The sequence below is a fragment of the Rhodnius prolixus genome, unplaced genomic scaffold, assembly GCF_049639745.1.
Source record: "Rhodnius prolixus isolate KJV_2025 unplaced genomic scaffold, Rpr scaffold_3, whole genome shotgun sequence".
In the NCBI taxonomy this organism is placed as follows: Eukaryota; Metazoa; Arthropoda; class Insecta; order Hemiptera; family Reduviidae; genus Rhodnius; species Rhodnius prolixus.
This window is the reverse complement of record NW_027411603.1, coordinates 8,997,429-9,020,807: the sequence shown is the minus strand read 5'-3', so window position 1 is coordinate 9,020,807 and position 23,379 is coordinate 8,997,429. Positions and strand designations below refer to the sequence as shown.

General features: G+C 30.1%; 1 protein-coding gene across 2 annotated transcripts in view; it reads left to right on the top strand.

Moving 5' to 3' along the window:
- eIF2A (eukaryotic translation initiation factor 2A) overlaps nt 1–13,025 on the top strand; it is a 45,319-nt gene extending 32,294 nt beyond the window's left edge. For both annotated transcript variants that reach the window (XM_074124516.1, XM_074124517.1), the window contains 14 exons: nt 2,620–2,684; nt 3,052–3,196; nt 3,985–4,103; nt 4,455–4,554; nt 5,148–5,323; nt 6,433–6,515; nt 7,543–7,693; nt 7,811–7,981; nt 8,541–8,715; nt 8,808–8,971; nt 9,882–9,968; nt 10,377–10,588; nt 11,737–11,900; nt 12,771–13,025. In XM_074124516.1, coding sequence (XP_073980617.1) covers nt 2,657–2,684; nt 3,052–3,196; nt 3,985–4,103; nt 4,455–4,554; nt 5,148–5,323; nt 6,433–6,515; nt 7,543–7,693; nt 7,811–7,981; nt 8,541–8,715; nt 8,808–8,971; nt 9,882–9,968; nt 10,377–10,588; nt 11,737–11,862 — 1,737 coding nt within the window. In that variant the 5' untranslated portion in view covers nt 2,620–2,656 and the 3' untranslated portion in view covers nt 11,863–11,900; nt 12,771–13,025. The remainder of the gene's footprint in view (nt 1–2,619; nt 2,685–3,051; nt 3,197–3,984; nt 4,104–4,454; nt 4,555–5,147; nt 5,324–6,432; nt 6,516–7,542; nt 7,694–7,810; nt 7,982–8,540; nt 8,716–8,807; nt 8,972–9,881; nt 9,969–10,376; nt 10,589–11,736; nt 11,901–12,770) is intronic.
- The last annotated feature ends 10,354 nt before the right edge of the window (nt 13,026–23,379 follow it).

Here is a 23,379-nt window from a genome sequence, read left to right as displayed (position 1 = left end):
CCCGCTGTCGTCCTGATAAGATAAATATGAGGGGCATGCCTGGACCTGTACCCTGATCCTCTGTGCTAGCGAAACCACAGAGCTTCGCTCAGAAATCACTTTTCTATTTTTCTAAAATTAAAATATTTTGCTCAAGCCCGTACAATACCTAACTTTCGCAAACATGCGTTTTTCACAATTTAATTTAGAACTTTAGTAAAAAACAATAATTTAAAAAAAAAGATTCCAGAGAGCGAAAAACGCCGGATAACATTCTTCTTTTAATTCTTGAATGAGGGCTTACAATTCCTTACCTGACTTTAGAAATATTTTGTGCAACACTTTCAGGCGCTCCTCAGGAAAGTAAAGACAGTCACTTCGAGGGTACCTATTTCGATTTTATTCATATTTATCTGAAAATATAGGTGAACATTTATCTTCAATATTTCAATTCTGTTTGGACTACAACTATCTGTAGCTAGAAAAAATTATCACTATCATAGATTCCACTTTCGAAAAGATTCTATTTATTTATTTATTATTTATCTAGTAGCGCTGAAAATAAGAGAGAAGGATTAAATTCAACAAGGAAAAAATGTATATATATATATCGCACGGAAATATAATCCTTCGATTCCTCTCTGCGATTATTTCTTTTATAGAAGAAAATGTACCTCAATAAACGTTACAAATTTACCGTTTACAAAGAAAAAATGTAGGTAATTAATTTAAAAATTTTATCAAGATTTACCCTGGCGTAACTCTTTCAAATTAAGCAAAAAACAAAAAATAAATTATTCATGGTACTACTAATTTAGGCAAGAACTAACAGCTCCACTGGTTTGAATCTTCGCTAATAGATAAAGTAGAATAAATTTTAATATTGAGTAGTTGCTATTTATTAATAAAACTATTTGTTAACTGATAGCTTTATTGTTAGAATATCAACTTAGTAAATTTTCCAAATTTGTAAGACTTAATTGATAAAGTACATTGTTGAGAAGCCATTTTTGAGAAATATTTGAGCCTAATGATGAACGCCTAGTATTCACAACCTTTTTTTTCATTATAAAGTTAGAAGAAAAGCAAACTTATAACCATTGACAATCATTAAGTATGTGAATTCATTACACGCCACTAGAGTTCACCACCTCATCGAGAACGACCTTATTTTGCTCTGATTGTTAAAATTCTTATTCGAATGTATCCATACAATATTCAGAAAAATGGTACTACCGTTGATATATTTTAAAATTTTAATTACATAATTATTTCTTATTAATAATATACTGGAAATGGACCGTACATTACATTAAATTAGATTAGGTGGAGGAAGCCTCAACTCCACCTCTCCCATGCTGCTTAAGAAAATTTTGCGCATAAAACTTATAGGTATACTCGTTGCAATGTTTAAAGGTTATTTAAAGAAAATATTTAAAGCAGTTTAACTAAATCGATTCAGTAAGGTGGCACTTCCACATGGCTAGTTTTTCTCAAAAACTTGTGGCCGAGTCTAGTCGCTTGGTAGCATCGAGACAAAATATCAAATTTAAACTTTCTGCGATTTATCGTTCGAGCGAGAGTTGATGGTACTTTCAAACTATCACATGTAAAGCGATCAGTTAATTATAAATCTAATAGTAGCTTTGCCTCTCTATTTCGACCACCTTTGCCAATCCTGTACAATCCAGGGGCTCCTCCCCATGCCATCACAGGGCTTTGCTCCCGACAAAACTTATCTCACCTTTCCTGCCTTTTAAAATTTCCTTGTATCCATTTCACAATTATATAAAATACTGCACTGAGGGTCTAATAACAAATTTTATACCTAACTGGCGAAGATTGATATTACAACTCTCAGATCGATTGGCGTAAGGTTAATACGAAAGGATTCTTCTGAATGTCTTGATATTCAGTCTCTCTTCTGTTAAAATATTTATTGCAAATCATATTTGATAGTTTTGAGGTACTCTCCTCAATCTCCTCGAGCCTTCGATAGATCACACTTTCATTTCAACCGTAACTCTAGTTTATTAGAGATCATTTCAGATTATTTGTTTATAGATTCATTCAGATATTTCCTACGATTAATTTTTAGGTCGTTATTAAGATAGTCGTTTAAAACAGCAAATACCAGTTCAAACGAAGCATTTTTGAATTGCTTTAAATGGGAAGGTACTAATAATTTTGTTTTAATTAGTGAATTGAGACATTCCATCAGATGTCTATTAAGTAATAAATTGATTTTTGTTGCCCTTTTAACTATCAAAAGTTTTGAGCTCCATTAAGATCAAAATTAGCAATATTTAAGTTCCATTCCTTCGTGCAGAAGGAAATTGTAAACTGAACATATAAAACATAGGTTTCCTTGACAACAATAGTTATAGCAACCATCACATGACAGTTGCAGTTTTCTTAAATTCAGCACAACTTAAAGCGGTGAATTTTGAAATTCGCGCAAAAATCTTAAGTGTACACTATGTATCTTAATAGTTAATTAAAGACTGAAAATATTCTCAAACAATGAACTTCGTCAAAAAATTAGCGTTAATTGTTTGTAGAGCAGAAAAAAAATGTATTTGCTTGGAAGAATTAGTTTAAAACACATTTGGTATTGGAGTTAACCTATTTTAATTACAGTACACATGGTTCCTTGAATATCCGTGTTATCAGGAATATGGCGACAGGCTCACCTTACGTAGCTGGTAAGTGCATTCTTTGAATAAATACCATTTTTATATAGATTCAATCCAATGTTTATTTTGTAACAGTAATACATTAGAATGTCAATATTAACATTCTGTAGTTGGGATGAATTAATGAATCCGTGAATCGTAATTTGAGACTTAACCTTAAACTAGTGATATTTTTCCAATTTTGAACACCCTTATATGGAGATATATACTCGTTATTGGTAAAACTTTGTTATGTTTTTAATAATTTATTTCTAACAAAACATACTAAATCAATACTGATGGTATTATTGCCCCATATGTCAACAATGTTGAAAAACTACCACAATGTTCGGGTACAATTGTGCAATTGATTAGTTATTATTGTTGTTTACTCCAGTGCGAGGATCAACTGGGATCTCAATACATTGTGGGCCACCAAGTTATGAACTTGTCAGTGCTTTTAAGAGGGATGACAGCAAATTCTGTAAATGTATGCTATTTAGCCCACAAGGAGATTACTTTGCTTGGGCTAATGGAAAAAAGTAAGTTTGCACAATACTGTTTAGTATTACAGTTTTAAGCATAATTTTTCAAATACCTTTTCGTGTTATAATATCTTTTTATATGGACATTAGTCTCTAAACGTTGCGAGAAACAAATTTAATAGAAAATACGTACATATTCACATAGTTTTACTATAACTAATTAAACTACAATTAAACATTAAAACTCTTCATAACAACAATTTTTTGGAAATCTCGTACTGGTTAAAATAGTTAATTTTTTAAGATGCCTTATTTTAGTTTGAGTTCGTCCTTATTTTCAATATTATTCCTTAATTTCTTATTCCCAATTAACTTCTCACTCTTACTACATACAGTCTCCCTTTAGTAAAAGTTACGAGGCACAGAGATGTACGAATATTGTAAGCTGGAGAAGTTGTAATGCCGTTTTTAACAAAAAAATCTTTTTAAAAATTATTTAAGGACAGCTAATAACCGAACTTTCATCAGGTGCTTACCACTTGTTCTTCATGAAGGTAATTCGTTTTTCGCAGTGTAAGATTATAAAAACATTTATTGATGATTTCAGAATTTAAAACTTTTATCATCTTAATAAATTCTCAGACTTAATTCCAAAAAGACGTAATAACTAAGCAAACCATTGAATTGCATTTATTGATTTTGTTTAAATCGCTGAGAAAGTGTCCTTATAATTATAGTACAAGTACAAATTCTTGCATTTAGAACAAGATTAATCTATAATATTTAAATGGTTTATTATGTCACTTTAAACCTTTAAAGTTATGGTTAATATATAATAATTACAGGGTGACAATTGTTAATACTTCCAATTGGGAAATAATTGCTGAACTCGACAAACCAAGAGTGTGTTCTCTAGATTTCTCACCAAAAGGAACTTACTTGGCGACATGGGAGTTGTTTACAAGTAAGTTTTATAAATTCGATAAAATATAATTAAGTAAAAGAAAGAAGGTTGTTTGGCAATAGCCAGAGAAATTCTTTTCAACAACTTCATAATGGCTCTACGTTTCGGGTATCATTGGAGCCCTCTTTGGTTATTTGGTTTTTAACGAGCTATGTTGTGAGTACGTTATAACAACTACTGATAATCATTATGACCATAGCCCAATAATTTCTACTCCTAATGTAAGATCTGACTAATTATAAACAGTGTGATTAAGAAGCGGAGCATTACACCTATTTTTTCACACAAAGTTTTAGACGAGATGTCTTTCCTTAAAAAAAAAGCTATTGGTATAATAAAAATTTATTGCAGGTTCGCCAGATGTTCCAAATGGAAACTTAAATTTGAATATTTATAAGTCTGCAACTGGAGAACATTTATTTGCTTATGAACAGAAAAGGCAAACAAAATGGTATGTTAAAGATTTCATTTTTTGTAGAGCAGTATAGTTATGGGGTGGATCTTGGGCACTGCCGCGCTGGCAAAATAGGCGTATTGTGCCAATTACTTGTACTTCTAGTAGGAGAAAACTCTCTTATACCTGTATACTAAGTCCAGAAGTATTAGAAGCATTTCGATACCTAGCTATTGAATTAAAGTCAGAATGAATTAAGTTCTTTAGCTGTTGTTAAGTACTGTTAAGTATGATTATTGGAGAATTAAAACCCTTCAATTACTGATCTCACCTAATTCTAGATGTTTATTTTTTTTTTATTGCGCTTTTGGACTTTTTGGCCCTACAGTCTCATCTTCAGCTTGATTCTTGAAAAAATTTTCCTTTACTTTATTGGTATGTTATTAGAGCTTTTCCTTTTGCTTTTGTCTGTTATTGCCTTGTACAATAATTGATTGTACCATTGCATCGTAATTTATTTTACTCTGTGAATGTTTGGGGTATCAGGGAGAATTTTATTCCTGTTTTAGTGTAAACATAGTTATTGTTTTTACTCTGTTGAAGATCATATTCGTAAATACTAATTAAGAGTAAAAATTTCATTTCTCAAGGGAACCTCTTTGGACTGGCGATGAAGAGTACTGTACCAGAAATTACAAAAATGATGTTTTATTTATGAAATCAAATAAACTTGCAGAGGTTGAAAATAAATTAGCAAATCAGAGGATCCATGATTACAGTTTATCACCAGGTGGCCCACCTTACCATTTCCTCTGTTACATACCAGGTAAGTATATGTTGATTAGAGATGTAGTATTTATTTATTGTTTGTGGGTTAATTGTTATGAAGTCTTTTGAACATTTCACAGAAATATTCATTAAGTTATTTTCTTCGAAACATTTTTGTTGGTGTTATCAGTGATTTTATTCTTCTTCTTCTTCTTAACGTTTGCGGACGGCCTGAATTTAGCTAGGGTACTAATATGAGCACCCTCCGTAAATGCAATTTCCAGATTTGTTAGATGAAATTGGACAAGTGGTTTTTGATACATTTTACTATATAGCACCAAAAATATATAAATAAAGAAAAAAATAATAACTGCATTAGCAGTACTGTTTTATATTGCTCAATTTTGCAATCGAAAGAGTCAGCTACTGCAATTGCAATTAGACTCATACAATAATCACTGCAAATGCAGTAGTGACTAGAACAAAGCGAAAGTACTGCATATGCAGTAGCCGTCCGCGAACGTTTAAACAAGCTCTTTCCTTTTATTATTCTGACACTTTTTGAAATTCCAGCTTCACAAATTGAATTAACGAATTGTGAATCGAAATTTGAATTCGAATCATTAAGCATCTACTATAGTCATCAGTCTGCTGAATTTGGTAGTTCTAATGGGTGTAAGTACATGAGTTCGTATGAGTACTAGTGTAAAGATGTGTAAAATAGTAGTATAAAAAAGATGTAATCGTGTAAAGAAATCGAAGAAATTATGAGTAAAAAGTACGTTGTATGTTAACTTTTCTAAAAAGAAGAAAAATTTTAAGAGCAATTTCCGCGTCATGATTTTTTTTTTACGGTATACATTATTTTCCTGAAACATTTTCTTTATATAAAAACACATCTGATCACTATTACATACAAGCACTGTAACCTTCCCACATTCAGTCGTGTAAGTAGTAGTTAACTAGTCATATAATAAGGTTTATAAGGAATTTCAAGTTTCTCTACACAAACTTAATGATTCAATCTCTAGAGTTGGATAAAAATCCGAAATCGGTCAGAATCACCAAAAACAGGCATGCTATAACGTATGAAATGACTAATGCTATTCAGAATTGCGGATCCAACGTTTCGTAATTGTTATTAAATATTTAATTTTATTTGTTTAGGTAAGCAAGCGCAGCCATCATTGGGTAAATTGTACCAGTATCCAAAATTTGACACACCAATCGCCTCTAAAAGTTTTTTTCAGGTAATTTGTTGATTCACATATTATTATTTTTTATTTTATTTTTTTAATTTACTTGATTTTTCTCAATGTTTTTCTGAAGTTGCCCTCCAATACCTTGGAAGGGAAGGTATTGGTCAGTAAGAAAAGTTAGTTTATACCGACATTGGTTATCTCAGAGATATCATTGGTTTGCTTTGACCTATGTTGTTTTAAAGTTTCGGGGTTTTCCATGAGTTTAGTGTTTGTTTTTTATTTCCAAAAGCATGAGTTCCTGATGTGATTTTCCTTTACTTCATTTATCTTCTTAGTACTAAGTCTTCTTCACAGGCACAATTTTTTAGAAGAGTTCCTACGATGGCCTACTCTTTACTGTGGTAACTAAATCAGTCTATTCTTCCTTCGTTGGGCAGTATTCAAAGTTATCCCCGATTTTTCCGGAGCACTAAGTTGAGGGTTGGGCATAGCTTACTAGTCTTCGGTTAGCCACTTGCGGGTATGCTTTTTTTTACGATTCCTCTAGCCAAAGTATTAAACTGTTAACAATTTTTACTATCACTTCAGAAGGTAGATATGAACTACAAAAATAACAAATAAAGCTTCATTTGCTATAAAAATATTTAGATATATTTTTCATTTTACTTTTTAGACTATTTTCCCATTGAGAAGAACTGATTATTATTCTTTTAATAAATTAAAGTTTAAGAGTAGCCTCATGGTAAGGTATTAGGGTGGAGAGAAAAAAATCCTAGTTCAATTAGTTTTCTCTGAGGTATTCTCAATTTACAGAAGTATCCACAGCATCTTAAACGATACGTTAAGCCTTACTGTGAATGGGAAAGGGATAAGTTTTTGGTTTATTGCACTAGCAATATGACTGCCGAAGTGGTTACAGCTTCGGAGACCAGCTGCCTACTTTTAGATTTTTTTGAGAGGTTTTTTATTTACTGAATAATAATGGAAAGTGTTATCTTTATCCAGTGAACAGTATGGAAACCGGCATTGCACTATAAGTTAGTAACTGTAATAACTAAGGCCAAAACATTTTTAGGCGGATACGGTAGATGCTTATTGGAATAAGAAAGGAACTGGTGTGTTGCTGATGACTACTTTGGAAGTTGATAAAACTGGAAGTTCTTATTATGGAAAACAAACTTTACATTTCTTGTCGACAAAAGGAGAAACCTCTATTGTACAATTGAGTAAGTAAATTTTTATCTTTGTTAAATATATATATATACTCATTCAATAAGTAAAATAAATGGTTGGTAACAATTTAGAACGTTTCATAAAATTTATGGATTTTTTAATCTTGACAGGTAAGGAAGGCCCTATCCATAGCGTGGCATGGTCACCTCAGTCTCATGAATTTTGTGTTATCTATGGTTTTATGCCGTCCAAAGCTACAATTTTTAACACCAAGTGTGAACCAGTTTTTGAACTTGGGACCGGACCAAGAAATAGTATTTATTACAACCCACATGGAAATAATATCCTTTAAAAGCAATTTAAAATTATTTAGACTGCTGATTTACTTATGGTAAGGTAAGGTTTAAGAAGGAAGTTGAACTGATTCTGGTTCTTTTATCTTAACCATAAGTAGGGCACTATTGTCCAAAAGTGGCCTTCATCTTGATTTCCTACTTTCTTTGCTGATTCAATTGTCTTTAGGAATTTTCAAGAAGAAACGCTTAATGCTCTGCTATCACCACCTACTAAACTATCTAAAACTTATCCAATATATTCATTACACCAACCTAACATAGCTCTATCTGTTATTGGGTGGACTATAAGAGGTTAATCAAAGGTTGATTGTAGTAATCTTTTTGTCTGTAAAATATGTAACTGGGGTACCAATTAGTTTGAGCACTACATAGCCTCTTCCTCTTCTGCAGTCTACATAAGCACCAGAGGAATTGGAATCCAAATAGTTACATCAAAATGGTTTAGAGGCGAAAATAAGTGCCAGTTTGTTTCTCGCTGCTGGATTATCTTATTAAAAAAATCTCTTATACAATTTTTTTTAATAATCCTTAACAATAAGATCACTTCTTCTTTTGGGCGGATTTGGCAATCTTCCGGGTAACCTAGAAATATGGGAAGTTCCTGCAAGAAAGTTCATCACGAAAATGGTAGCACAAGACACAACATTATTGTCCTGGTCACCTGAAGGAACACATTTTCTGACGGCTACTACTGCGCCTAGATTAAGGATATGCAATGGGTGAAAATTTATGTTTTTTATTACTTTATTTTAATTTTTTTTTTTGTTTAAAAAAAAAGGCAATTTGTTTAACTAAAGCCTTAAAATTTTAGATTCAAGGTGTGGCATTACAGTGGCGCTTTGTTATACGAAAGGCCTTGGAACAAACAAGAAGAATTATGGGAAGTTTTGTGGCAGAGATTTCCAGATGGTACGTTTAAAATTCAACCAGTTTCCTATAAACCTGTGGAAGGAATTGCACCATCACAACCTACAGGTATTGAAAGTCAATTTCACAATACTATTTTCGTTTAATCATTTTCTACTTTACTTGTGGCTCAGCAAGTATTCTTGTACCAAGTAATCTTCCAGAAATACGCGTTTTATAGATTCCTGAATGATGAAAAAAACTTGAACAAAATGTTTCAAAAAATATCGCAAGAAAGATTTTATGTTCAATAATCATTGTATAACAAATCGATCATAGTCCCACAACCAGAAATTCCAATTCACTTAGCGAAAATGAGAATCACATTAAAAGGGTTTTACAACTTTCTCGAAAAATTTTTTTTTATTACTTTTAGCTAGTTTAATCGTTTAAATGGAAAAAAAAATTTGTTAATCTAAAAAGGAAAGGTCTGAGAAAGAATACTTAAAAAATACACTTATTGATTTGTACACTGGTGAAAAGGACCACCATTAGCGAAGTATTTTTTTGGCATGTTTCTTAATCCCGTAATTTAAAATTTTCTTTAGAGATTTAAATTGAATCCAAGACATTCTTGTCAAGAAATTTTATTTCTATGATTAAATTTGTGGAAATTCCTAAAAACCTTTATAAAACCACATAATTTTTGACGTTTTATGAAAGTTTTTGAGTTTTTTTTTTTACTGACATGAGAGTAATTTTTTCATTCAGCTAGAAAGAATGATGGAATTCACGTTCTTATTTTACGAAAAAACAGTTAAAAATTAACAAATATAAGCCAGCTCTTTAAGCACAAAATATTTTGGATTCTGGCTCTATAGTACGGGACACCGTGTCATGGGTAAAACTTTTTTCGATATAAGTTCAATCCCTTCCCGAAATCGGTAAGCCCTCCAACAGTAAGCTCTAGTCAGCTTCTTTTTTTTTATTCTAATCAGGTTTTTAGTTTGATATTAATCATTTTGGGATCCCTTTTCAGCATCAAAAGAAGCGTACAGACCTCCTACGGCTCGAGGTAAACCTGTGACATTTAAGCTAAATGATGAAGAGCCTGTTTCAGCTGGTGGTAAGTTTTTGATTTTATTATGGTTTCATTGTCTTCCAGGTTAAATATAATAACTTTTCGAATATAATAGTGCTGAACAGAATTACTCAGTCAGCCAAACTAAATTATATAAGTAACAGGTGACTAAAAATTTAAATTATTTAAAAAAAAAGAAAAGGAAATTGCTTTATGTAAATCTTAAAATTATTGTCAAAAAAAAAAAAAATGATTAAAAGAGACCAAGTGGAAATATAAAAGCAAGTAACATTTTACATTACAGTACGCAATATTATTATAGGAGGTTAAAGTGGTTTTCATAGAAATAGCATTAAATTAAGGAATTAATTTCCACAGCTTTCTTCATCTTTTTCAAATAAAACGTAAAAGATTGCTTTTAAATACACGTAAGTAACTTTATGTTGTTAATAGGTCCACATCTTTCTAAAAGTGCGTTGAAGATGAAAAAGAAACGTGAGGCGAAGAAAGCTGCTAAAGCACAAGCAAATGAGGTCGTCACTGATGGGGCAGCTTCAGTATCACCACCTCCTTCAAAACCTCAGACGAACGGTCTTAAAACCCATTTAGGTGAATTTACATCTGATGATCCAGTCAAGATGAAGAAGATGGGCAGATTGAAAAGTGTTCGTAAGATTAATTACTATATTTAATATTCTATTTATAAAATTCATTTAATTGATTTTGAGACAAAATTTCCTCAAATCTGTTTTTTATTTTTTTTTTTTTGTTTATAATTTTGTTAAGTGATCGAAATGTGGTCGAAATAATTCTTGAGCTATTTAGCAGTTAATCTTTTCTGCGATAATTTTTCTCTTTGGCGTAATTTGTTAATAGGAATTCCTTTATTATCTGTAGTTTTCCTGAATAGTATAAACATCTGTCTAGCATCCTTAGGTTTCACGTCTTCCAAGTCTATAAGTGTCGGTCTCTTTTTGACCTAACAGCTGCATTGTTTTCGTTTATAACTGTCATTGTCATGATCTTCATTTGCTCTTTTTTGTTAATTTACATTTTTGTTCAAAATGGATTAGAACTAAGAAAAAACAATCGAGCGAATGGAAATTTATAATATAAACTTTGTCCTCGGTATTGTTTCTCTAATTACACGCGTATATTTTCCACTTCTACCACCTTGGTAATGTTACGTTTATTTCGTTTGAAGAAATTTCACATGAATACAGTGATAATGTGAAGTTATATGAGTATCATCTACGTTGGAGGAGTTTTCGAGAAATTCCTCAAAAAATAAACTAAAAAATCTTTTAGAAAAGTGGTATTTCTATTATGATTATGAAGATGGTAAAGTTCACACCAATATTTTAATAATAGGAAACTTGAAAAATATTTACAATTAATCTCATTCATGAAAATCTGTTTACGCTTTAGGTGCTACGTTGTTTATAGAAAAAAAGGTAACGACAAGTATAAGAACAAGAACGTTTTCTGTATTGCCGTTTTTTCCCACTTTCGTGGATAATTTTTCTCGAAATCTATTTCACTTGTGTTGTTGCCAAAAATTACATTTATAAATGATCATATGAGGATATATTTGTGCAGTTTTTGAAGATCAACTCCTCCTATTCAACTGTCCTACCAGAGAGTTTTTTAACAATTTGCAGTTAAAAGAGAGTGGTTTGTGTATTTCAAACCAAATCAATTATATAAATATGTATATATATGAGGGATAAGTTCGCTTACTTTAATAAGTTAAAGTAAAATTTATTATTTGCAACCAGAGAATTTATTTTTTTTACCTGCTTTCTTTTTACAGAAATTGATGGAAATTGAAAGACTAAAAGGACAGCAGAAAGCAGGGAAACACTTAGAGATCAATCAATTAGAGAAAATCAAGAAAGAAGATATACTGTTAAAAGAAATGCGAGATCTTGCTTTGTGATACTGGTTGACCTAATTTTTCACCATAACTTTAGAATGGTAAGTAGGAATTGTATTTCAGTATGCATTATAAAGAACTTCTCATTTTTTTAAGATTGATTTATAATTTCAAAGTTGAAGTTTTAATCGATTGTTGTTCGATGACTAAGTCGAAATCAAGCGTAATTTTTCTCGTTGGTAATCTGAATTAAAGAAAAGATGCGCAGTTATTTGAAAAAAAATTCAGCAGTGTTCATTTTATCTATTATTGGAATGTTCTTAAATACTCCTTCAGAGTGAAAATGGAACCGCATGATGCTGATTTTTTTCGGGCTTAGACGACATTAGGATGTCGTCCAAATTTTATCCAGAGTTATGCATTGATGTTGCTAAACTTTATTTAGCGTGTATAAAAGTATAACATCAGTTGCTACTGAAGATCTTCTTCAACTTTGTCCTATCGTTTATAGTAAACCGGTGTTGTGCAATATTTAGTCCTGTGAACGTTGACTTTATATTCAGCTGTATTTTCTAACATTACCGAGGTTAAATTTCTTAACTGTATTATTATTTTTAATTTAAGGCGCTTTAACAACTGTGGCCATTGGCGCCCGGAGCTTTATTCAATTGAATTTCAGTCGATTCTCTCGTCATTAACAAGACTGATTATTAACGGACATTGAGTTTTAAGAGGCTCTTAAGAAGAAAAAATCTAAGGTTAGGCAGCTGAACTCAAATCGGGGATTTCCGCATGGGAGTTTTATGGTAATAAAACTCTGAAATCCAATTTTCGTATTGAAAGTAGGCTATAGAAAAAAGCTTGCTTTTCTTCAGAAATTAGGCTTGTGATTCAAGAATTCACTGAATCAAAATTAGATTTTTAAGTTATTTGTTGAAATTGTATTATTATTATTATTGTAATTATTGCAGATATTCAAATACGTTCGGGAAAAAAACAACAAAAAAAACAAAAAGCGGGGAGTGAATTTTGCGATTTGTACAGAAAGATGTGCCAGTGAAAGAGAATGTACAAATGTCAATGGAAAACTCGGATGTGCTTCCTTAAATGTACCTTGAAATAACAAAAACAAAAATGTTTACTCCCAGACTATTGTAAGTCGAAAACAAAACATATTCTGTTCATTTACAGAAAATAAAAACCAAAAAAAAAAATAAGATGGGAAATGTATGAAATACAATAATTTGGATCCCCATAAATAAAGGATGAAAAAATCCTCAGTAGTGTCTTAAGTGTGAGTGTACGGTCGTCATTATTTTTGTAATTTGTATTTTTTGTTTTTAAATTTTTTGGACAAATTATACTCTTCTGTTTATTCAATTATTTCATTTTTTAAAATTCTAAATCTTAGTGCTCATTTTTAGATAAGGTTCGTCTCTCTCTGTTTATTATTTTAATAACAAATTTTATTTAGTTTTATGCAATTTATTCTTTTTTACTTTTTATCTTTCTTTCATTTAAAGAATGAGCAAGAGTTAAATTTATTTATATTTATTTCTCCCTCCCCCTTCCGTTACTTTATATGTATTAATCGTACGAAGTTTTAAGTTAAAGTAACAATACAAATTTTTGTGTCCAATTGCACCAATACAGCCTGTAACTAATTATGGAGGAGAAAATCATGTATTTCTCTAAGAAAAATTAGTGGTAAAAAGGTATTCTCCTTAAAAAAATAAATAAAGCAAAAAACCTTGTTTACACTACTGATTAAAGTTTTTTCATGTTGATTTTTTTTGTTTTGTTTTAGTTTTAATTGAAATCTTGTGTATAAATGAATTGTTTAGCCTCATTTTGAAAGCGTTTGTAAATTATCGGATTTTATTATACGACGTATTTTTCTTAAACTTCTTTGTTTAAACTTGTTTATTTTAATTTTTTGTAAAGAAATTTCAAAAGATTTCAGTGAAATATGAGCTGGTTTAAATTTTGTAAAAATTTATTGCTAGTAGATACAAAAGTTTTCTGTATACGTTATTTCATTTTATTTTATTTTTTGCTTTAAGCTGAAATGTAATTTTTTGCACATTTTGTTCACTCTTCTGTGTTAAACCTAAAGGAGCCACAAATTCAGAGGTTAGTGATAAGAATTTGATTTCTGTGAGATGTATATCGATTGTTGGTTTGATCTTTAGTCTTTTGAATTGTATTGAATGTAATTCTCTGGGCCTCCATTCCTGAGGTGACCATTTTTTCTTCAATTCCTTTGAACCATGGATTCAATGATCTCATTTTATTTTTCTATCAGAAGGTAAATAATCAAAAAAACATTTTTGAAAAGATAGAATTGTTGCTATTTATTCGCAGATAGAGGCCGTACAGTATGTTCTTCTGTTTGCCTTTGCTAAACATTCTAAGAATCTAGGAGGGTATGCCCTGCAACACCTTGTAATTTTCCAAGCATCTTTTATAAATCTTCCTTTCAAATGATGGCATCGCAGTCGCTTTAAGCTTGCCTCAATTCCAGGAGGTAGGTTCAGAGCACAGCTCTGCAGCCTTACTTTTCCTTTCTAAGCTCCTCCTGCAGAGGTTTGTCAATTGTCCTTCAATAGGGCTCATTAAATGGGGATTGACGTCTCAGCTTACCTGAACTTCAGTCAACTCATTTTCTAATATGCCAACATGCGGAAAAGTCTTCAAGTTCGAGTCTGGGACTTCTGGGTTCGGTAGCGGAACAGGAATCCGTTCTTCTGACACTAAAGAACATGCAATCGTATGATACACAGGAGCGCCGAGAATTTCTGAGGGAACTGGGTCGGAAGACCGGATTCAATACTCCTCTATCACTTGGTACTTATCTCAGAAATGTTCTCATCAAAGCTTGATCATTCCACCTCTTGTTCTTCCAGAGAGCTAAGCTAGCAGAGGTGAGTAAAACCATTCATTTCAGTGGCAGTTCATTCTTTCTCTACAATTTCTTTTTCTTTCTTTTAGAAGCAGTTCACTAATATGCTTTATGTGTTTGTTTTATGCCTATTCCTTTTTCCGTTTCATTTTAGAATTTTTATCTAAAATGGAAACACAGAAAGTAACTTTAACTTCAAATGTCAAGCAAATGAAAATACAAAAACTTTTGTATCTAACTAGTATTACTGATTTTGTTTTAGAAATCCTATTACTAAAGAAAATTGTTAATGGTTTAGCAGAATATAAAAAAAATTCATTGTAAATAATGGTATATACTAACTAGAAGATTTTAGCATAATTTGAATTTGATTATTTGAAAATAATGTTTGCTTGAAATGAAGACTTATTGGTTTTTTTCTTTTTATATGGGTTTGAAATATGCAAATTATATTATTATCTAATTGTAATTAAATATATTCATATATGTATTTAATCTGTAGTTTATAATAGATTAAATTTAGTGATTAGAAGGTTGTACTAGTAGCAAATGTTAACACCGTAGAAAATTTCTGTTGAAAAATTAGATTTAAAGGATCATGAAAATTACCGGAGTGCTAAATAAATCTTATTAGCATTGGTTTCTTGAACTGTTCAAAGTTAGTAGCCGGTCTAGAGGCAGCTGTCGCCTTCCTAGTCTTCAATAGTCAAAAGCTTTTCTGCAGCCTACTTTTCTTGGCCTTTTGCCTATAGTTTTTGTTACGAACTCCTAGCTAATGCAGGATGTCATTAAAGTCAATTCTATTCAAAGCTTTCTTCAATAGGTTTTACTTTGTTACGAAGTTTTGTGATGCCTCATCACAAATCCCTATCCAAATAACTTTTTTCTCCTCTCCTCGGCGGACCCTGTTAGAACATACCAAAATATTAACATCCTTCAAATCTTCCTTCAGGAAAGAAATAACATCGCATTTCTTTGTAAATCTTTAGCCTGGTAGCTTCGATCGAGTCTCACTAATAGGGCAACTCCTACATCCTCCATGCTTTAATATTGTTGTCTATGGTTTTTCAATTTTGTGTTTTTGCGAATTAATAGCGTTGTTAAATTACCGAAAGTGCAAATCCCAAAGAAATTTTTCTTACTACGATGAGGACTATAATGACGATTGTGACAAGAAAAAAAAAATGTGCATTTCATCATAGAGTTGTCTACTCTATCCAGATCAAAATGCTTAAAAAAACTTGATTTTAACAAAAAAATTGAAAAATTCAAGGAAGTTTTTCTAAGGTGTGCATGCTTTGCCATTCTGGCGAGGAAATGTAAAAACAAATGAATGAAAGTATCAAGTTGGTTCATTGTGCCGAATATTTCATAAATTTTTGTTATTGTCTGATTCACTAAATGTATTTTTTTTAAAAATAATTTTGTAGCCAATATGATTTTTTGTTTTGTTCTTTTTTGTCTTAGAGTTTCATGTTTATCGTTTGAATTGCCTAAAATATTTCAAATAATACGAAAATTATTCGTTCAAATTATTTTTCAATTACCAGAAATAAAATTGATGGACATAGCAAATTTTCTACCATAATTTTTAAATATATATGCCTTAAAAATAATTTTTTTTAGAATTTGCTCAGTTATTTTTTTATATAATATTAATTTCTAGTGTAACAGGAGTTGAGTCTATCCAGTACACATGATTTTTTTTTAAGTATTGTTTTATTATTATTATTTTGTACATATATCTGTAAAAACAACGAATAATTTAATATATTTATCTACTAAATAAAATAAGCAATTAAAAACCTTCTTTCCTTTCTAAAATAGAAGAAGGAAAGATGTTACGCGACCATGCACAAGTTTTTTAAGGTACACTTATGAAATTCTCAATCTGAATTAATAATTTTAAAAAAACATAAACGATACCTATACAAATAGAAAAAACAATTCTTATTAAATATTCTTTCTGTAAATGTAAAATGGTACCGAAATATTAAATATTATATTTACACCTGCATCCTTATTTACACCCACTTTTGTTAGATTTCTACAGAATTGCTTTCAGAATGTTTTCATTTTCAGAGCTATTTAGAAACTCTAAACATAGAGTAACTATAAAGTCAAATTTTCAGTTTAGAATTAGTTCATGTAAAGTATATAAATATACATTAGATGATAACATAAATCGGTACATTTTGCTGTTGTGTATAATGTTTGGCGTTTGGTATCAATATAACAATTTTGACTTTTTTTTTTGTAAACAAATACTATTGTTAAGACCAAAATCTGAATTCTTTTGCACAGTCTAATAGAATAACTGGCGTAGCTACCATTCGATGCCGCCAACAATGAACTCTTTTAGTTCAGAAGTGGAGCATACAATTGTAACACAAAAAATATTTGCTATCATGTCTGCCTCTGCTTTGCACTTGATGTCTAACTAAAAAAAAAGGATTCATTCCTCCAGTCTAGTGATATAGCAACAAGAATGAGCAGGCAATAGAACAGTAGGGTGTATTACCAATATGTTTTCATGTGAGCTAAGAGTAGTAAAATTAAGTACTGCAGTCAGATGTATATTGTGAGGCAGAAACAAGTATTGTATGCACCAGACAGATTAATATGTAGGTATAATCTAATAATCTATTTCTGATGATGGATCAAAGTGCAAAATAGGTCAGGGATACACTAAACATGCGTGCTGCGACTGATAAAATCATCTGTATTATACAGTACTGCGGATTAACCACATTTTAAGTAAGTATTATAGTAATGCGATGTAAAGCCAAGAGGAGGAGGCGTAAGATTTAGTTTGTTAGAGAAAGAATAAGAAACTGTTGATAATCTTAAAATAATCGATTCTCAAGAGGCAGGTGTCTTAATGGAGAATCGATATGTAATAAGACGAGCAATAAAATGTGAGGCGGAGGTAATATAAATGAGTTTGTGTTAAAGTGGAATGATAGCACTTTTATTAAAACAATGGAAAACAAAATTTAATGAGTGAATTAAGGATAATAGTTGAAAATTTTGATAACGAAAAATTGTGAAAAAGTATTGATTGTGAGCCTGAATTATTTGGTAATTGCTCCTACGGGAAAGTACTGACAGCTCAAAGTATGGTAAGTTAATTTCTATTAATTTAGATCTAATATAATAGGAATAAAATTGAATGAAAAGAATTAAATAAATAGAGAGCATGACTAAGAAATCCAAACTAAAAAAGTTCCTAAAATAAACATTTAAAAGTTCTTGTATTTATTTACTAAATAAATTTAAACAAGTTATGGTAGAGTATTAGTAATTCATAATTTAAAACACGATTATATTTTACATAAATATTGATATTGTTTGTCCTAAAGAATTATTTGGTTTAACGTTAAATATAGACTCATTTAACACTATTATTCGATAAATGTGACTTGCTATTTCAAAACCCATTCTAAGATCTTAAATTAGAGTATTGATTAGACTTAAGCCTGTACGCGTTTATTACATGCAAGTGTTATGCTTTACTACTCGTATTTATTCACACTCGAATGGGAACCGTATGCTATACAAAGCCTCTCTTGTTACACAGACATCCTAGCATTGCGAGTATTAAAATTATGCATATTTTTGTAAGAAACATAAACTTAAGAGAAGAGAGTTTTATATATATATAAATTATATATATATAATAGTCCAATCTGTCTGAAACATATATGTGAATCTGTCTGAAATTTTACCTGAAAGATCAAATTCTAAATGTGGTAGTGTTATAAAGGTGAAGTGTTTTCACAACATGGACCATTCTCAGCTCACCATTAGTGCCACTTTACTGAATCGGTTTTCTTGAAAACTGCTATAGCAATTTTCTTTAAATGAATTGCAAAAATATAGATTCATAAATTTGTATCTGTAAAACTTTCTCAAAAAGGGAAATAATTTAATACCACTTTTGGGTAAGAGAGTTGGAGATGATCACTTTTAAAGTACCACTCAGTGCAATGTGCTGTGTCTTCTCTCTTGCATAACATAAATAGAAGTTTAACTAAAATTTCAAGTTGAAGAGAATTGTTTAATCAGAGGTGCCCATTTTATTTAATAAATTTTCATTTTCATTTACATACTCTATCCATAGTGGCTGATAAAACAACCTTTTTTTAAAAAAAATCATGTAAGCGAAAATCTTAGGTAGGAATAAAGTCATACTTCCCTCTGAAGTGCCTTTCCTGTATATTCTATAGTTCTGAAAGTAAATTTTCCAAATTATTAGGAAGAAACGAGTATTTGTATTGAGGATAAAGAAAGACTTTGTGCTTTTTCTTTTTTAAAAAAAAGTTCATTTTTTGAAAATGTTGTTTGGAGAAATAGAAAATGCTGCATTTAGGACGTATATTGCATTGTTGGAATTATGAAGCTTATTACCCATTAGTGCGAGTTCACTAATTTACCTTAAGGTATTTGCCTTTATTGGCAACATTTTTTTTAGGAAATATTTATTTAACTAGTTTCTTGACGACATAGATCATTTTTAAAATTAATGCAGTATTTCTGGTTTGTAAATGTATTTATAAAGCGGTTATTATTTACGTAATGATACTTTAAGTGTCCATAATTAAAGGCGTGGCCAACTTCTTGTAGGCGTGGCCCACGTATTGTAGGCGTGGCCCACGTATTGTAGGCGTGGCCCACGTATTGTAGGCGTGGCCAACGTAATGTAAGCGTAGCCCATCACTTACCAATCCTTCCTTTTCATTGGCCAAACAAACCACTTATTTTTTTTTAATTTGTATAAAAATTCAATTTAATTTTTTTTTACTAATTTTTCATATTTGATAATTTATTTAAAGATAATTTTTTTTATGCACGAATATTTAAAGAAGTTAGAAGGCATGTGCATTTATAACAGTTGTGAGAAATGTGCCATCAGTCAGTCTTGGACACTACCAGCTGTTACATCGAAGTAGTAGTTGAGGTGTGAACTACATATTGAGCAGAAGTATTTCGTGTTTGGAAGCCGTTGCTATTGTTTTGTGAGACTGATAATGGTAACATTATACGTGTGCTGTAAGTACATTGCCTACTCAGTTCTTTCGCTAGATCACATGGGTATGTAACTTACTTTAAGTAACTTTGTTATTTGTGCAAATTAAGAATTGAATTATTGGTGGGGTGAAAATAATTGTAAAACAAATCCTTTTGTTTTAAATTGTACCGATTGCATTCCAACATTTTTCTTGAGACATTTTTTATTGATTATAGGGCTCCGGATCGTAGTACACTTCCAAAATTTGTTATTCTTTAGATTCCTAATTGTTAGCCTTTCAATATTATTGGCTTAATACGTAAAAGGAAATTTTATTCCTTAACAATGTACTCTTTATTATTTACTACCTCTTTCACTAATAACTACAACTAATAAAAGCTATGCTTAATCTGACTGAATTACATGGAAAGTACTCACTCCTCATTACAAAACTAGTTTTCTGTTTCATATATTCTAGTTTTTGAAAGTTTAGTTTAGAAGATTAAGATCCAATTAATTGAAAAATTTCGAGTTTTTTGTTGAGTTTTTAAATTTTTAGCTGCATACATTCCTTCAAACGTGTAACTTAATAATGTAGAACTTTGATTATGTAACTCAGTTAATTTAGATCTCCTTTATCGCAATAATTAACTTCTTAATGATAAATTTTGTATGTTTTGGTATTGTGTAACTCTGAAATTTTGGAAATACTTTATGATGAACATATATCAAAGATCCTTGTTAAGACGTTGAAAGTTATGTTAAAGATTTGATTTACTTTAACAGCACAATGTTCAATTTCTGCGATGGTTCTCATCCATTCCATTCTGGAGAATGATAAGACAAGGAAATCTTCCTACCACTGGACTTGCGCAAGTCCAAATTATTAATCATAAATTGAAACCTTTTTTATGATGATCAATCTTTCGCTTTAAATCGGGATAAGTGATTCCTTCTTCGTAGAAGAAAGGTTGAAATTAAAGAAAACTTGTACTATTTGAAAAATTTTATTCTATTTTTTAAACAAAAAATCTAATTGACAATAAAATAAAGTATTTTTTAGGATTTAATTCGATTTTATTGATTAACAAAAAAGTGGATATAGTTTATTTAACAGTACATATCAACTCGGTTTGTTTATACCAAGTTCATATAGTTAAATACAAAATTAATTATAGTGATTAGTCTTTTTCCCAATTCAGGTCAACTTTTAAACCTTATTAAGTTTTGTTTTAAAGACGAAAGCAGAATAGTTCAATTTTCTTGAAATAAAAGGTGTTTAGTTTAACAGAAAATAGTGCGTGAGTAATATAATTAAAAAATGTTTTATAATTTAAATCTTTCTTTGTACTTACTAAATTAGAAAATATTTAATTTTTGTTGAAAGGTTTTAATTTGGTTGAGAAATTCAGCTTCAAATGTGTATGTGAATTCTGAACTATTTTTAGTGGAGCTAACAATTTTTTAATTCATATTCATAAAAATTATGAAAAATTGAAATATTAGCAGATTATGTATGTTGTATTTTCCACTCAAAGTTATGAAGTCAAAAGTTTAATCATTCTTTGATTATTTTAGTTTATAAATTGTTTCTTAAATCAATATCTTTAATTTTTTTTTCTTTGCAGCAATACAAAATGTCAGCTTTGCTTCTTCTTCAAGTAATTATTGATTTTATGTGGTCTATTGTTTTCTGTATAGCGACAAAGTATAAAAAATATAAAATATAAATTAAGCATAAAAAAATGAAATACAATTATGACGTTTTGCATCTTAATGAATTATAGGGATATGAATATGTGGACCATTTCAACTTAAAAAAAAGCTACAAAAACTGCTGTAAAGAGCGCTCTAATGGCAAGATCGTTAACTACACAACAATTACTAGTTCTCAGTTCATCCGCTAGATCGCATGGGTATGTAGAATTAGTTTTTAATTTCTTACAAAATATTTTAATTATTTCCATTATGATGTCAGCATCTTTAAGAAACTTTGATATGTGCGCGAATTAAGTATTGAATTATTTAATTTAATTGTATATTTCAATCAAATTGAACTTATTGATTAATAATAAGTGTGCTTTTTGGAAATTTATTTCATTTTCATTAAATGAAAAGATTTAAGTTCTTTAAAAAATTAGTTAAATGTACATATCAATACAATTAGGTTCAATTGGAGACACATTCATTTAATGTTTAAGAATAATACATTTTCAATTATTATAAATGTTTATCTCTTGTTTCTTTATTCAAGATTAAACTCAGTGAGCCCTATATTTTGATTGAATAATGTTGATTTTCAGAATGAATCCTGCTGATACTGGAGTACTACCTGCAAAAGTGTTCATCAGTGGAAGCCTAACTGACAAAGACGTAAAACATCTCTCCATTTAACATATACAAGTTTTGTCAGGAATCAATTTATAAAACAAGTATGTAGTTATTATTTGTAATATGCATGTTTATTTTTAGTCTAATGCATGCAGAATTGGGCAACCTTCATGAAAGCAACGACTAATTTAGCCGTTGGCAAAATTTGTTTGTGTTAATCATTAGCCTTAGTCGTGATTAGCTTATAATTTTTTAATTCATTTTCATAAAAATAATTCCATAATTAATGTATTTTATTTTTCTAATCAAAATGAATAATGTGTTATATTATGGAAATATCTTTCATTACCATTGAGTGAAAAGATTTAGGTTAAAAAAAAAAAATCAATTCTTTAGTTGAATTACAATCTTCTCTATTTAATCTTAATAATATACAAAAATTGTTATGTACATACATGTTTTTCTGTAACCTCTTATTGCTAGTGAAACTCCTTACGTTTTAATCATTTTAAAAGATTCAGGTTTAAAAAAAAATCAATTCTTTAGATGAATTAGTCTTCTTTATTTAATTTTAAATTGTTTCTTAAATCAATATCTTTAATTTTTTGTTATTTGCAGCAATACAAAATGTCACCTTTGCTTCTTCTTCAAGTAATTATTGATTTTTTACGGTCTATTGTGTTCTTAATAGTGTCAAAGCCATTATTAATATAAATTGTGTATATAAAGAAATTAAATACAATTAATGACGTTTTGCATCTTAATGAATTACAGGGATATGAATATGTGGACTATTCCAACTTAAAAAAAGCTACAAAAACTACTGTAAAGAGCGCTCTAGTGCCAAGACCGTTAACTACCCAGCAATTATTAGTTCTCAGTTCTTCCGCTAGATCTCATGGGTATGTAGAAATAGTTATTAATTTCTTACAAAATATTTAATTATTTCCATTATGATGTCAGCATCTTTAAGTAACTTTGATATGTGCGCGAATTTAGTGTATTGAATTATAGATGGGATGAAAATAATTCAGTACCTCGGAGGTATAAAGTCCTTTTTTTTAAATTTCTTTTTTTAATTTTTCTAAAACTATCTGATAAAGTGCATCTATGTAACTTACTATGCTCCAAAGATTTAAGCAAAATAACATCTGTGGGCTCATAAGAAGAAGGTACTGAATTGTAAACGTATTTTTATCTGTTTTTACAATAATTCAAACATGTAACTAAGATTATTTAACTCAGTCAATTTAAATCTTAGTTAATAACCTTATCCCAATGAATTGTTGAATAACTGTGGAATTTTGGTAATGCTTTTTGCTCAACACTTTCAAAG